General features: G+C 39.7%; 1 protein-coding gene across 5 annotated transcripts in view; it reads right to left on the bottom strand.

Moving 5' to 3' along the window:
- Window positions 1–14365, bottom strand: part of osbpl9 (oxysterol binding protein-like 9) — a 36397-nt gene that overhangs the window by 8551 nt on the left and 13481 nt on the right. For 2 of the 5 annotated variants that reach the window (XM_020631800.3, XM_065956016.1), the window contains 17 exons: window positions 11273–11368; window positions 10661–10708; window positions 9325–9354; window positions 9183–9233; window positions 8614–8652; window positions 5142–5235; window positions 4143–4247; window positions 2957–3116; window positions 2628–2740; window positions 2265–2383; window positions 1972–2057; window positions 1667–1868; window positions 1173–1257; window positions 811–921; window positions 660–723; window positions 435–575; window positions 251–329 (listed from right to left, as the gene is read on the bottom strand). In XM_020631800.3, the coding sequence (XP_020487456.2) occupies window positions 251–329; window positions 435–575; window positions 660–723; window positions 811–921; window positions 1173–1257; window positions 1667–1868; window positions 1972–2057; window positions 2265–2383; window positions 2628–2740; window positions 2957–3116; window positions 4143–4247; window positions 5142–5235; window positions 8614–8652; window positions 9183–9233; window positions 9325–9354; window positions 10661–10708; window positions 11273–11368 (1623 nt within the window). Of the gene's footprint in view, window positions 1–250; window positions 330–434; window positions 576–659; window positions 724–810; window positions 922–1172; window positions 1258–1666; window positions 1869–1971; window positions 2058–2264; window positions 2384–2627; window positions 2741–2956; window positions 3117–4142; window positions 4248–5141; window positions 5236–8613; window positions 8653–9182; window positions 9234–9324; window positions 9355–10660; window positions 10709–11272; window positions 11369–12322; window positions 12482–13658; window positions 14074–14365 lie in introns of those variants that run through there. The other 3 variants (XM_020631803.3, XM_020631802.3, XM_020631801.3) reach the window with 3 other exon arrangements.

Raw genomic sequence — 14365 nt, 5'->3', positions numbered from 1 at the left:
GGATCCAGTTTGTACATGTGTGTGTTCATGTTCATTAAAACAGAGTGTAAAAACTGAATTTCCCCTTGCGGGATTAATAAAGTATAAATTATTATTACTGCAAATCTGGATTCCTTCCATGCTCTTCACCAGACACATACATAGTAGCACACAAAATCTCTAGGTTTGATTCAACTTAAATTGTTAAGCTGATGTCTCATTTAATAGTTTTAAACCCTCCAAACTTCACAAAAAGAAAATAGAGACTCACTCCTGTTGCCAACTTGGAATACATCACTCCGTTCCATTCTCCTTCAATGGAGCAGAAAGACTTCTTGTCATTCGGTGCACTGATAGAGAAACAGATATGAACAATGATAGATGTTCAATAAAGTAGGTCAGAGTCTATAATTCAGTGTCTCAATAGATTAAAAAAACAACATTTTTTTCCTTACAAAATCTCAGCTGTAATCCTGTGCTTCTTCCCTCCATAGAAAGGTTTGGTGTGGAACACAATAGTTGCACTGTAGCCCGACTTGGAGCAGGAGATGTTGCATTCGCCACCTAGCTCCACCCAGGGCACAGTCAGGATGGACCTGGACAGACAGACTTAGGTTAGTGAAGCATACTGTACATCAGTGATGACGCAGACAAGACACAGAAATAATAACAATACGCACCTGCCATATCCGTTAGGGAAGGTGAGGATGTAATGCTCATCGTGCTCCAAACATGACACACAACCTTGAACGGAAACAGTAAAGAATGGTCATGACGAAGGCCTTTTAAAGGTACACACAAGTTCTTATTTAGCAGTGTATGAAGGACTACCTTGGCCAATATTGTGGACACCGATGGACATGCCAAGGAACTTAGACTTGGTCCAGATATGAGCGTTGAATTGGATCTTCTTATTTAAACACTCCGCGTAGAATGCAGAAACTGCAGGAAGAAGAGAGAAAATACTCAGGAGTTTGTAGGAAAAATTTAACATTTCTGTAATATCCAGTAAAATAAAGTAAACAATTATAAGCTAGTGCCTTTTTAAATCAAACAATGTCCTTTGCCCTATCAAGATTCAGATACTCTAATTCAACATATCAGCAGACTCTATATGTTTTCATATTCTTGACCCTTCAAGTCAAAAAGCTTTCACAGTTATGTTAATACTCAGAAGTAGGATTCACACATACTGGGTGGGTGGTGAGAGACCTGCTCTGCCACAAAACGCACACTGTTGGCTGAAGACCATGGAACTGGTCCGTCTGATGCCGTCTCCTGGAAGGTGGAGCAGAAGAGAGGAAGCAGACATATATATATATATAAATAAGGGCAGAAGGTTTTCCATTTTCAAAATATGAGAAACCAAAATAAGAGACTAAATATTAAAATAATAGTTTTTAAAAAGTTAATAAAATGCAGGGAGTTCTGACACACAAAGAACAAAGTGTGTTCAGTAAAGTGTTTGAAATAGTGATTATAACTGCTGTTGTCATAAATTGAATTTGTGTAACAACATTACATGAAGTGTGACAATGAGCTAATCACCATGCAATCTTTGATTTGGATGAACATTGTTTTTTCACACACTAATATTAAACTTGATTTTTTATCCATTGGTGATGTGTAAAAGTCGTGTAATGTGTCCCATTAAGAAACACAATGCTGAACCATAAGAGGTTTTTACCTGAGGGGTTACTGGTCTGACCACGTTCAGGGAAGGCTCCTCTGTTTCAGTGGGAAGATCCCAGTGGCAGAAGAAGACTTCTCCCAGGATTGGGTTATAAGGTTTCTTGGCCACTGAGCCTTTCCTCCCTGCATGAAATGCAGACAGGTACCACTTTACCACTTGAACCATGCGCTCCCGGGGCTCTGGCTGCTCAGCGATACTAGTGGAAGTCAAACAAAAGAGTTACATTTCTCTGCTTGTGATGCATTTGAATATCATTGTAATAATATAATTGTTGCAACAATGAGAGAGAAGACCATTACCTTACAAATAGATCGGGATGTGCAAAAAAGTCTGCGTACATTTCTAACAAAGATCTCCTTTCTAGAATGAAGGTAGGCAGGACAACCTGTAATAAATAATGAAGAAGAAAAAACTTAAGCTGTGTGGGTTGTTCAAAAGAAACCGCCTGCACAGGTGACGTTGAGTAGGTAAACCATAAAGGATCATTGCACAGAAAGCTAGACAGAACCAAAAAAAAAGATGCCAAGACTTCAGTCCAACATGGAGGAACTCAGGCTCTTAAAACTACAACAAGTTGGTGAAGGGTCTTTACCTTGGTGAGGTCCATGCCCAAACGAACTTGAGAGAGAAGATGCATGATGACACTCTTGTGCTCCTCCACAGACTCGCCCTCCCCGTCATCGTCACGGTCATCGTGACTATCAAACGGATCTGAAGACAAGATCAAGACAAGTGTCTCATGGCTGTGGCAACATTAAGTGTCCTACAGTTTCATGTTTAAAATGTCACAATCTTTAAACCATGTTACAAGGACTAATCTTATTTATGCTACTGGGGTCAGTTACTGGACAAAAAAAAGATGGTGTAATAAATAATTACCCTGTCCTGTTCAAAAGTTGAAAAAATAGTTGCAATATATTTGTGTGTGTGTGTTGTGTTGTTTCCCTTTTTTTACCTGCATCAGTTGTGCCGTTGGACATGGACGAGTTAAGGGACTCTGTGGTGTCTGGTCGTTTCAAAGCCGTTTCTGCATTAGTGAGGGACGAGGCAGCTGGAGGCCCTGAAGGACTGAGGGCAGATAGAGGGAGAGAGAAGGAGGCAGGAAGCAGGAGAGATAAGTTGGTAAAGAATGAGAAGGAATGATGCCGCCTTGGCAGCTTGATTTATATTTGCTCTTCCCACCTGAGCTACTAAGTGTTATTATTACAGTGCTGCCTTCAGCCTCTGAAGAATTATATTCCCTGAGTGCAGTGTTGAAGGGAGGCAGAGCAATTCTTTACTTACTCTAAGCAGTGTTTGGGGGACATGCTACTCTGGTAGAACTCATCCGCATCGTAGAACTCATCCTCACTGGAAGAATAAGAGAAATCTGGCACCGAGTGCAATGGGAGGGGCATGTGAGCTGGGGAGGCGACGCCACTGCTGGGGCCTGACGGGCCACTCCCTGACAGGGAGAGAAAAAAAAAAAGTTTGTCATGTGAGGGATCCGTTGAAGTGTTATCCTTTTAACTTTGTGGATCTCTTTAGTCAGCTTCTTCATTTGTGCCGTACACAAATCATGGTCAAATCAACATAGTGTAGCTCAGCTTGAGCATTAATTTCTCTAAGCAGTCCAGTAGGTTGTGTAAAGTTGCATCAATCTGTCAGTAACATAGGGACGGACTCCTCTGCTGAGTATATTGACAGTACACTCAAGCATGCAGCAGCTTCTTTAGTGCACAGCACAGCGTTTTTAGACTGCTGCCTCAGCACAGAAGACAAACAGGCATGTTCCTCTGCCTTCACTTGCTTATTATTTACTTTATGTTCCTGGAAGCACCTCTCAGTGTGGAGGAAAGCAGTAATAATTTATAACATCATTACTTTTACTCCTGTAGTTGAATTGTTAATATATTAGCTTTTAAACTAATAGAATTAACAACTACTGTGCAACCTATAACGTTGAAAAATACTTCATAAGATTAAGACAAAATAACATTTTAAGCTCATTCTTGGTTCTTTAAATCAGTAGTAGATATAAAAAAAAAGGCCTTTTCATTAAGGTTAAGATGATCTGATATAATCAAATACACCAGAACAGGTTTTAATAAAGCATGGGGATGATTTATTTTCTTCATGATACTGTTTCAGTGGTAATTATTAAACTCTGAACCCTTAAATGAAAGCCAACTCCTTGAAATGCTTCCATGAAAACTTCTTCTAGTAATGAAGATCACATGACCCAGGACCAGGACCACAACTAAATGAACTATGAGTTTTTTTTTCTTCTTTTCTTACTACAGTAAAATATGCAACTCCGGAAGTGCACCAAGTCCCCAAACTAGAAAAATAACTTTTCTTAGCTCCTTATATTATTTTTTTTCCCTTTCAATCAATAGAGAAATGTGTGATTCACATCAGTTAATTTATGTTAGTCCTTGTAGTTGTACAGATTTGGCTCATCGGCTGCATGTGTGGAATGAACTCTCACCTGTGCTGTTAGGAGTTGGGGTCTGCAGACTGCCCATCACTGTGATGACGGGACCGACAGATAACGTTGAAGGCCGTTGGTCTGATTTACACACCTGAGAAGCGTCTTTACACAGAATAAAAGCACACGAGTCAGCACAGACAACCCCAAAATTAAGCCAATTCACCATAAAGCTACTCCACAGCCCGAAATTAAAGAAGGATGAGAGAATATGTAGACGCCACAGACAGAGGCTTCATCTGTGAAGGGGATTACACAGTGTATGAAGACACCCAAATTAGAATGGCCTACTTTGCATGGTTCATTTCCGCAGCATTTTTAAACTGTCTAGTCACAGTCTTCTGGCCAAAATAGCTCAAAAATTAAGTCAGATCTGAGTGATGGTGTTAAATTTAATCAATTGTTTGCTGACTGAAATTACTTTTAACATTAGAACCGAGATCGGCGTCAACACTATCTCAATAAATAATGTGTAAAAAATAAGATGAAATCTAATATATATATGTAAGAATCATAATAAATAGCATTTAAAAGGACTTTGCTGTTAAATGTCAACACTCAGGAACTTATCCTGCATCCATTCACTTAAAACTCTGAAATAACTTTTTTTTTTTTTTTTTTTACCATGAACAATACCAAAATAGAACTTAATTAGTTTACTTCCCACTGCCTTCAATATAAAACTGAAACATCAGAATTTAAAATTGTTGTTGTGCAAAGATATATTGATTTTTATTATCTAAGTTGATGTTGTTAGAGATTTGTTTAAAGGGCTTCCCGACTAAACTTTTCTTTGCGTTTCATCTTAATCAACTTTTTTGCAGATCTGTCAGCTGGAGGAGTTCAAGTGTGACCAGCAGGGGGAGCTGTTGTCAACCTCCCAGAATGATGATGTTAGTCTCCACGCAGATGTGTAAATCAAGTACATGGAGCCGCACATTTAAATAAATATAAGAAATGTAAAAAAAAAAAGAAAAAAAAAAGGCAAACTTCTAGAACCTGTGGGTAGTGTGGTCTGTGTTGGCATCGTGGTGTTGTCTACAGGAGTGTCCAGAGGGGGCTGGTAGATCCCATCCACTGGGTTAATGGTGCTCTGGGGGAAACAAACAAAACACAACAACTAATATCAACATCAAAAACAGCTCTCTTTAAGTGATATCACACAATGGTTCCAACTAGAACACACCCACGACACTGCCTGCTTTGCTTATCTAAAGTGTTTTTTGTAACACACAGTAAACCTTAAAATTGAAAAATGCTATACACAGTTCAGACCTAGACTTGAACTATATATTTTTTATTGCCATACCAAAAAATATCCCCATGTTATTTTTTGAACTTCCAGGTAGAAGACAGGTAGCTTATTTGATCAGTCCACATCTAAAAGCAAATACAGGCACACGCCGACCACAATGAGACACCATTTCCTTTAACGTGCACATCAGAATTGAGTTGACGTTGGGTACCAACCTCAGAGCATGTATGCAGGTTTCATATCAGCTGAATGGTTAACCTACTCGACAACAAGAACAGTGAAATCAAATATTCGCCACCTGGCCTCAAGAGATCAATTTCTCTCCATTCTGTTTGAGTGTGAGGCTAAAGAGCGGAGTTTCCAGGTTTACCCTTATCAAATCAAAATGAAACCAACAACACGAGCAGAAACCTAACACAATAAATAACAGCTCCTCCTGAACTCCAAGCAACCTCCCCGTCTATAGGGGAGTTAATTAATTCCACTGGGCTGCAGACTAAATCTGTAACATGTTTTAACTCTCTCGCCCTTGATTTCCCCGTGGTTATAACCTGCTGGGGCTGTGTCATCTGCAGGTGTTGTCTTCCTCAGAGCATCCATCATACACAACACACCACAATGAGCACATGTACAAATTAACATGATAGCTTGTGGAAATGGGGTCACTGGCATCACTGACAGGACCACCAACAGACAGGAACACCACTAACAACATGAGCTAGAGCAAAACTGTATCGACCTATATTCAACAACAACTAACCTCGGGGCCCTTGGTTGCACTGAAATTAGATCGAATCGATTTTATTTGTAACCTATAACTGAAACTTGACCTGTTGTCTGTGATTCTTACAGCTTATTCTTTTCTCTTAGCAAGTTATAATGAATTCATGTGAGACTAACAGCAACAGTCACAGTGAGTTAATATATGGCCAGACACAAGTCTGCATGGGTGAAAACACAGGAGTATGATAGAGGGCCAGTTGGACGAGAATAACAATAAGCAAACAACAGACCTTCACAAATGCAGAATGTAACACTGAGTATGTTAGATAAAAGTTACTGAATGCAGAGGGAATCTCGTTTTTCTGAACTGGAATTTTTTCCTTCCACTGTTACATTACTCCCCCCCCCCCCCCCCTTTTTGTAACCAAAAAACAAAACCAATATCATGTAAACAAGCTTAGTCAGATATCTCAGCTTAATTTGTCGCCCTGCTCATACACGTGTCGATGTTGCTGTTATTGTTTTTTTTTGTTATTGTAAGGCTTCATTCCTCCACTCATTCATTTCTATCTCCACAATACTCAATGTTTCCCAAGTCCATGTGCCTCTATGAAAGTAAGACGATGGCTACTAATTATAGCCAATTATAGACATTTTGTTCTGTCATTGTAGGACCAGTGTGTGGCCTCGCAAACCAAAGCTGAATCCTAAAGCAGTCAAAGGAGAGGAGTTCTTGTGATGTGCCGAGTGACGGCTTAAAGTGCTGTGTCATCATCAGTATATTATTTTGTGGACTCTTATATCAATGCAGAAGATGCTCAAGATGCAGAGCAATCCTCAACCAATCATAGCACCCACAGATAAATACTGAAATGGCTCCTGTTGTGCTCCTCGTTGTAAATGATTCCTGCACTTAGCTGCGACTCCCTTAGTGCTGCAGTACTTGACCGGATCAATCAAACATGCTACTCTTTACACAGGTCTACAGTGCATTTATCATTCGCTCCACATTATGGACAAATGGACAACGTGACTGACATTTTCATAATGTTCTAAGGCTGCAAATACTACTTTAGCATACAGCTTATGGCATATAGAAACATGTGCGTTAGATGTGTGGAAGAGCTTATTTGTGCTATTAATACTACTTGATGCAGTACTTAATGATTGTGAGATTAAGTCAGCTATAAGGGCAGTACAGGCCTATGAAGAGTGTGTCCTCTATGAGATTCTACTTCTTCTATGTGTTAGTCCATTCCCTATAAAGTGTTTTACCGTACATCACATTACCAACCACTTTCCAAAAGCACACATCAAGTTTCTAGATTTTCACCTTTTGTTTACACGCTCGGTTCAGATCTGTGTAGGTCTAAGATATCAAAACAATTTCCTCCAGCCATAACCTTTGCATTACTTTGGTGTAAAAACCTTCTTTTTACATTTTGTTTATTGTGATATGTAAACAATCAAGGTTCAGGGAATATATATTTCACAATATTGTATTGTAAATTTTTGACAGATTGCATTGCAATGCCAATTGTCATACTGTGTGAAACAACTTGCTAGAAGTCAGGTCAACCTAAAAATGTGTATGGTAGGCTTTGGAAAAAGACTTGTCGTTGGTGTGATTTGTAGATAAAACATGCAAAGCTCCTGGTGTGGTTCTTCACATAAAGACGGTACACCTGCAGGGCCACCCAAAGGCTCCTCAGCTATTGAACTTCTACGGTTCAATAAGCAGGCAGTGTGTGTACAAGACAAATCAATGGTGAATTAGTTGGCTCTAACTATTGAGTGTGAAGTGAAGTGCAACAGTCTCTCATATTCAGGCATGCAAATAAATACATAATCAACATTTGCACCCAATTCTGCATCAATGTAGAGCTGCAACAATTTATTTTCTACAATTGATGAATTGATTATTTTGAGTCCAAGAAAAACTTAATTTCTCTGATTCCAAATTTGAATTATTTCTGGATTCTTTTATCTTTTCTGACAGCAAAACTGAAATCATACGATTAAGAATGTCAATTTGGGGGGTTTGGGGAAAAAACCCTAATCTATTTCATTTCATATCTTATCTCATTTTATAAATTTCTGTCGTTTTACAGATCAAGCATCTCATCCATCAATTGAAAAACAATTGGCAGATTAATCAACAATTGAAATAGTTGCAGCCCCACAAAATGAGTACGTTTCAAAAGTTTGCAGACTCACATACTGTCATTTACAACCTGATGAAGGAAAGAATAATTCCCAACTGTTTCTAAAGAATGAATTCTCAGAAGACACCAGCTATAATAATCTCAGGAAAGTGTTGGCAGAAATAAGGAAAACAGCTTGAGATAGAGTTTATTTCCAATCTAGAGGGCATGCACTAAACAGATCTGATATTAATGGTTTTCTACAGTGGAGAGTAAATTAAGCAAGAAGAGAAAGTTAGCAGTTGTTTTGATTTCAATTTCTGTCATGGACGGAGAACGTCAAACTTACTATAAGTCCGTTTGCGTGTTGCTGTTCGTTACTTTGGTCCTTAAAATTTTGAAAAGACAATGTTAGACTACTTTTGTAGGAGGGTTGATGAATCATTTCATAAAGCATCCTGAGCATCTGTGGCATAGAGAGCAATGAGATCCTTCCCTCTCATCACATGGAGTTCAAAATATTCATGACTTTGGCCACACGCAGTAATCCTTTCATCACATGGTCAAAGAAGGCCAGGATCACACTACTATAAAGTCATTTAAGTGTTTCCTTAAATCTTTTTTATGAATGTAAGAGTTCAGAGTTGAACACATTCCACCTCACAACCGAATGAAGCAGAAACAGTTGCTACACTTCCCTTGAAGCAGAATGGAACATGTGATGAAATGATTACTGGGCAACACCCTCATCAACCACCGACCCAAATAGCAAGTGTAAGCAGGGAACTACCCCAGAGACACACACAGGGCAACACACAGTGCACACAGCAACATGGTCTCACAAGAACAGTGATTATGATGAAGTGGGAGAAACAAACTACAGAGGTTAATCATAACATATGCTAACATTGTGTTTACCTTGGCGATTTGCAGCAGTACAATACAGTGCTTAATGGACTCTACCATGCTCTGAAAGACAAAGAAAGAAATAGAATTTAATTACAAGGAAATTACTTAAAAAACCAAATACATAAAGAAAATGTGTTAATTTCACACTTACACAAGTCGTCTCTTTCAAATTTTCAATCTTCTGTAGAAAAGAAAAGGAAAACGGGGCGTTAAATAAAAAAGTTACAAATAAGAAGTTCAGAAGCAGAAGTGCTGATGCAACCGGTTTAACAGCAAACAAAGAACAGCTGGTAGAAAACATCAAGGTGACGATGTTTCAATAACAGTAACAGCTGTGTTTTTCTTTGGAAATCTACAGGACTATTTGTTACACTGCAGAGATCAGCGACAAACAAGTCAGAGTGACCAAAGAGCAACATTCTCAGGGAGGAAGTGAATCACACAGCTTCTGGTAAAAACACACAGTACCAGTTGTACCCACAGTTCAGTTTCAGGTTCAAGTATGCCTTACCAAAATAAACCTGGTATATGGGAGTGAAGGGTATGACAAATGTTTTTAAAAAAACTATGAAAGTAGGACAACTCTTGCGTCAAACTCAAATCAATAAAGATCTATAGCTGTGATCTATTCTTTGATGAATCACTGCACTCAAAACGTTCCTGGTTACAGCTTGTGACCAGGAACTCTCAAATGTGACCTTTTGTGGATTTGTTATGTTTTACTTGAATGAAGTCAAGTATCTTTGGGTTCGAGAGAATTGATTGGATAACACAAGACATCTGAAGAGACAACATATGCTCTGGAAGATTATTATGAGGAAAGAAAATATTTAGCACATATCATTTGTGAATATACAGTTGTCATTAGTTCAGCTCAGAGGTCTGTCAGTTAGTTTGTTGCATGGCTGAACAAAAGGTCAAACTTTACAGACACTGTCACAGTGAATATGATACTATATCAGTGATACTCAACCTGAGGCTCTTGAGCCACATTTGGGACTAGTTGTGGCTCTTTTAGGTCCTATTTGGGAAAAGAAAAATAATAATCAAAAGTAATCATTTAAAAAAGGGAAACATTGTCAGCAGAAATGATTCTTTTTAAGTCATGTCACTGTGTTTCCCACCGACATTTTAGGAAAGAAAGAGGTTTTTTGTTTGTGGCTCTTTTTTGGTCAATGTGGCTCTTAAGTCTAACAAGGCTGAGTACCACCGTACTATATGATATGAAACCCTTTTACTAGATTTTCAAAGAGAGACAACATCTTTGCTGAGAACATTTTTTATCTAATGTTTACATTTTTTATTGGAAGATGGCTTAAGTCTAAACAACAACACATCACAAATCTGCACCAGCTGACAGGTATCATTTTTGCTCCACTGCCTGTGTCAGCCTTCCTCGCCTGCTGTTAGCCTCGGCTCTAATGGCATTAAGAACAGGCGACCAGAGAGCTGAAACACAGGGACAGAGCAGCACTGCTGGTACTCACTCGGCGTGATTCATCCTCTTTGCAGTCCTTGATCTTCTCATCAAACAGCTGTGAGCGAGCGAGAAGAAGGCATGAGAAAAGGGGAGAAGAGAGTTGATATATGTTCAGAAGGTGACTCAGTTCAGATGATGTGGTTCAAAATAATGAGGTGGCAGTTTGAGTTTGTCACCAGGACACAGGGGACAGGGAGGACACTTGCAGTGTTTCCATTTAGATTTTCTGCCTGAGACAGAATGCTTCTGCTTCATTAACTATGTGGTTTTCTGCTTAATCACCATTCTACCAGAAATCTTAATTCTGATCACTTCTGCTTTCAAAGAGGGGAAGTGATCAGCAAGGAAAAAGAAGAGAATAATAAGGGAAAGGTAAGGGCAAAAATGCAAGTCATGCCTTGTATTAAATAAACTTACAAACTTAGGGCCAACTAAAAGACATAGTTTTAACAAATTACCTCATCTGTTTGGATATCCTTTCAAATGATCTTTAGTACCCTTTGATTTTAGCTGAATACATAAAAGTGAGTGGCAGATGTCCTACATTTCTTAAATATACTCAAAGTGTACAGAAACTCCAGGTATGATGTTGTATAGGTTATGCCCCATCGAGTCCTACCTTTAACTGGTCAATCAGAATCTGTAGGTAGGCGTCAGCTTCCGCTAACTTCTTATCAAAGTCTTGAACACTGGGGACAAATCCTGTCTCAGCCTCCTGCAAATAAAGAATCAAACACAGCAGAAGATGAGTGCAGCCCTATACCAAAATCAAATACCATGCAAGATTTGCATATTCAAAGTAAAAACACAGCCACTACCAATAATATTAAACATGTATTCGCATATTATCCCTTCATAAAAAAAAGAACCCGTCATGGTCTCCTCATGGCCAGGTAAGCTTTGTAAACTGTAACACAAAATGGGCGACAGAAACATCAACAGTGCAGGAGAATCTTCCAGCAGTGTACTGTGCTGGGAGAGATCTGAATACAATTGTTTAAAGGCTAGCCGACATGAAAGGCCTGCAGGTCTGTCTGTCTGACTGTGAATTTCAGGCTTCAACAAAACTGAATCAAGCAACTCAGGTCTGGAGGAAGTTAAGTTACTGTTAAATATGCAAGTGTGTCAATGGGTTGTGGTGCACTTAAATTCATTGTTTGTTAATTAGCTCACCGTACTAGCCCCATCAGCATCAGAAAGGCAGACTTCACACACATAAGGAAACTCAGGCACAGACATAATGTCATAATGTGTCTCATTACATAATGTCCATTAAAAGGTAATTACCCGAGGACTGAAAGGACAGACATGCATCTGTTTCTATTTGCCTGAGCTCACCAAATTGAGGACAATTCAGTGTCACAGTTTTGCTGTGACACACCAAAATCAGGAGACAGGAGCATATAAATGTACAGACAAGAACATCCTTCAAAAAATATACTAATCATAATATGTAGCCTATGTTGAGAACACTCAACACATCACAAAAACTCCTCTCAATTAAGTCAGAATAATTTTTAAGATGACCACCACAAGATTTCTTTTTAACACAGCCTGAAAAATCCCAGAGCAACATCTCCAACGAGAAAAAGCATTGAGATGAGTTAATCTGAAAACATCTGTAAGAATCAAAGTGGAGTCTTGTTAGCAGATCAAGCTCTAATCAAACCGTTTTGGGGGATTTGGCTGCTTTGGATATCCTGCGTCTCATATCCCTGCGGAGTCCTCCTGACTCTGTGGAAGCTTTTCTAGTTGATACAGACGACCTCACAGGAATGTGAAGAAAAGCCATTAAACAGCAAAACCATACAAGCTTTATAGAGAACAAAGTCTGAGTGAGCATAGCAGTCTGTAGTTAACTGGCCAAACTTCCTCAAGAGGATCAAAGGTTCTTCCAATAGAGGCATGACTACAGGATATAGCTGGCCAGGTGAGGGCCTGAGCGAAAATCTAATCAAACATTCTGATTGAGAAAAAAGTGCATGTCTGTGTCCTGTCTCAGTGTTTTTACACTCCAGTGTGAGAAAACTCCCCAGTCTAAACAATGGACAATCATATCATGCTGGATGAATTGGATCTTTTTCACTTGAAGCTGACAACAAAACAAAACAATCCAAACTTACAAGTGTTAACGTAATTATGGATTTTGGACTCAGTAAAGTTATGCCATTCAAACTCTGGGTAAAGTGGTGTTTAACTTATTGACCTTACCAATCTTACATAATAGAATTTACAAAATAACACAAAGACCTTTTCAAAAACGGAATACAACACCCACACAGATCTTTGTAACACCACTAAAAAGTCACGATTACAAAGTTATATACTTATCAAAAGAGTTTATGTTTACAACATGGTGTATCTTCCACTGCATTTGTCTCGCACAGGTTATTCTATATGTTTTTATCAGCCATGTTTGCATTGTAGGCCTATACAGGAAACTTCAGAAGAAACATTTGAGCAGGAAAATGAAGCTGACATGTTAAGAACAAAACAGGGTTGTAAAATAAGACAGAGCTCCAATTACTACCTTGTGAACACTCGCTCGTGTTTTGTCAACACACTTCAGACAAAGTTTGGAAACAGAAAGTCAGAAGAGGGTGTTGGTTTATAAGAAGCCAGTGTGCCACCGTGTCACTGTTCTCCTCACTTCATCTGTGCTCCTAAAATATTCCCCAAGCCTCTGCGCCTTCTCTCCGACTCATTCAAGCAGACCATGTGTCCCTATGTGTGTAACTGTGACATTGTGAGAATATTTTAAGGGCAGCCTGCAAAGTCTCACACATAAATGCTTACAAACCGACCCCACCACCCTAGACTCTACAAACACTGCCCTCTCACGCTCCCCCTTCCCCTGTTTCTATTTGTCTTTCCACGCAGTGTGTCCCACTTTAAAATGCTGCTGCCCCAGCAGCGCACTGCAGCCGTATAAGTTCTCCTTGCTGTGGTGCAGTGGCGTTTGTGTGTGTGTGTGTGTGTCAAAGAGATTTTGAGTGTTTACTTACAGGGTGCCTCGCTCCAATGGACATGCTGCGTTAAACCTTGTATATCTCTCCCATCAGGCCATGTATGTAACCTGACACAAGACCGTTTTCTCCTTTTCTCTCCGTAATTATGTCTTTATCTCCCAAAAGACACAAACTAGTGGCTTTGGTTAAGTTAACGTTCCTCCTCCCTCCTCCCTTTCGCTGGCTCTTTCACACAGAAACTGAAAACAATCTCCTCCGCTTAGTTGCTACTGCAGTTGGCCAATATAAACTACAGCAGCCTCCAGTCTGTGAGTTAGCTTTGCAGCCAGTGTGGCTACAGTATATCCTTCGGCAGCAGCTGAGCGTTTGGTATGAAAGCAGACAGGGCTGAGTTAATCCAAGACCCTCCCCTGGCAGGAAAGGCACACTTCCTCTCACGCAGGCAGAAGAGAAAACACACAAAGCAGCAGCAAGTGCTGACAGGGACACACATTAACAGCCACTCTGATTGGCTCAGGCTGCAGAGGCAGATGTTTGGTTGATCAAGCAAGCAGGTCTCGGATTTGTCACTGCTGGGTCACATGATGCTACGACAGCAGGGCGCTAACACTGCAAGAGTGTGTGTGAGTGTATGTGTGCAGGCAGACGTAGCACGTCACAAGGATTTGCCACAGGGGGAGGGAGGGAGTCAGGAAGAAGGTGGGAGGGAGGGAGGGAGAGCATATCAGAATGTTGGTCATGAG

Source organism: Labrus bergylta, chromosome 6 (genome assembly GCF_963930695.1).
Source record: "Labrus bergylta chromosome 6, fLabBer1.1, whole genome shotgun sequence".
Taxonomy (NCBI): Eukaryota; Metazoa; Chordata; class Actinopteri; order Labriformes; family Labridae; genus Labrus; species Labrus bergylta.
The sequence above is the reverse complement of the archived record's forward strand: the minus strand, read 5'-3'. Positions and strand labels throughout refer to the sequence as shown.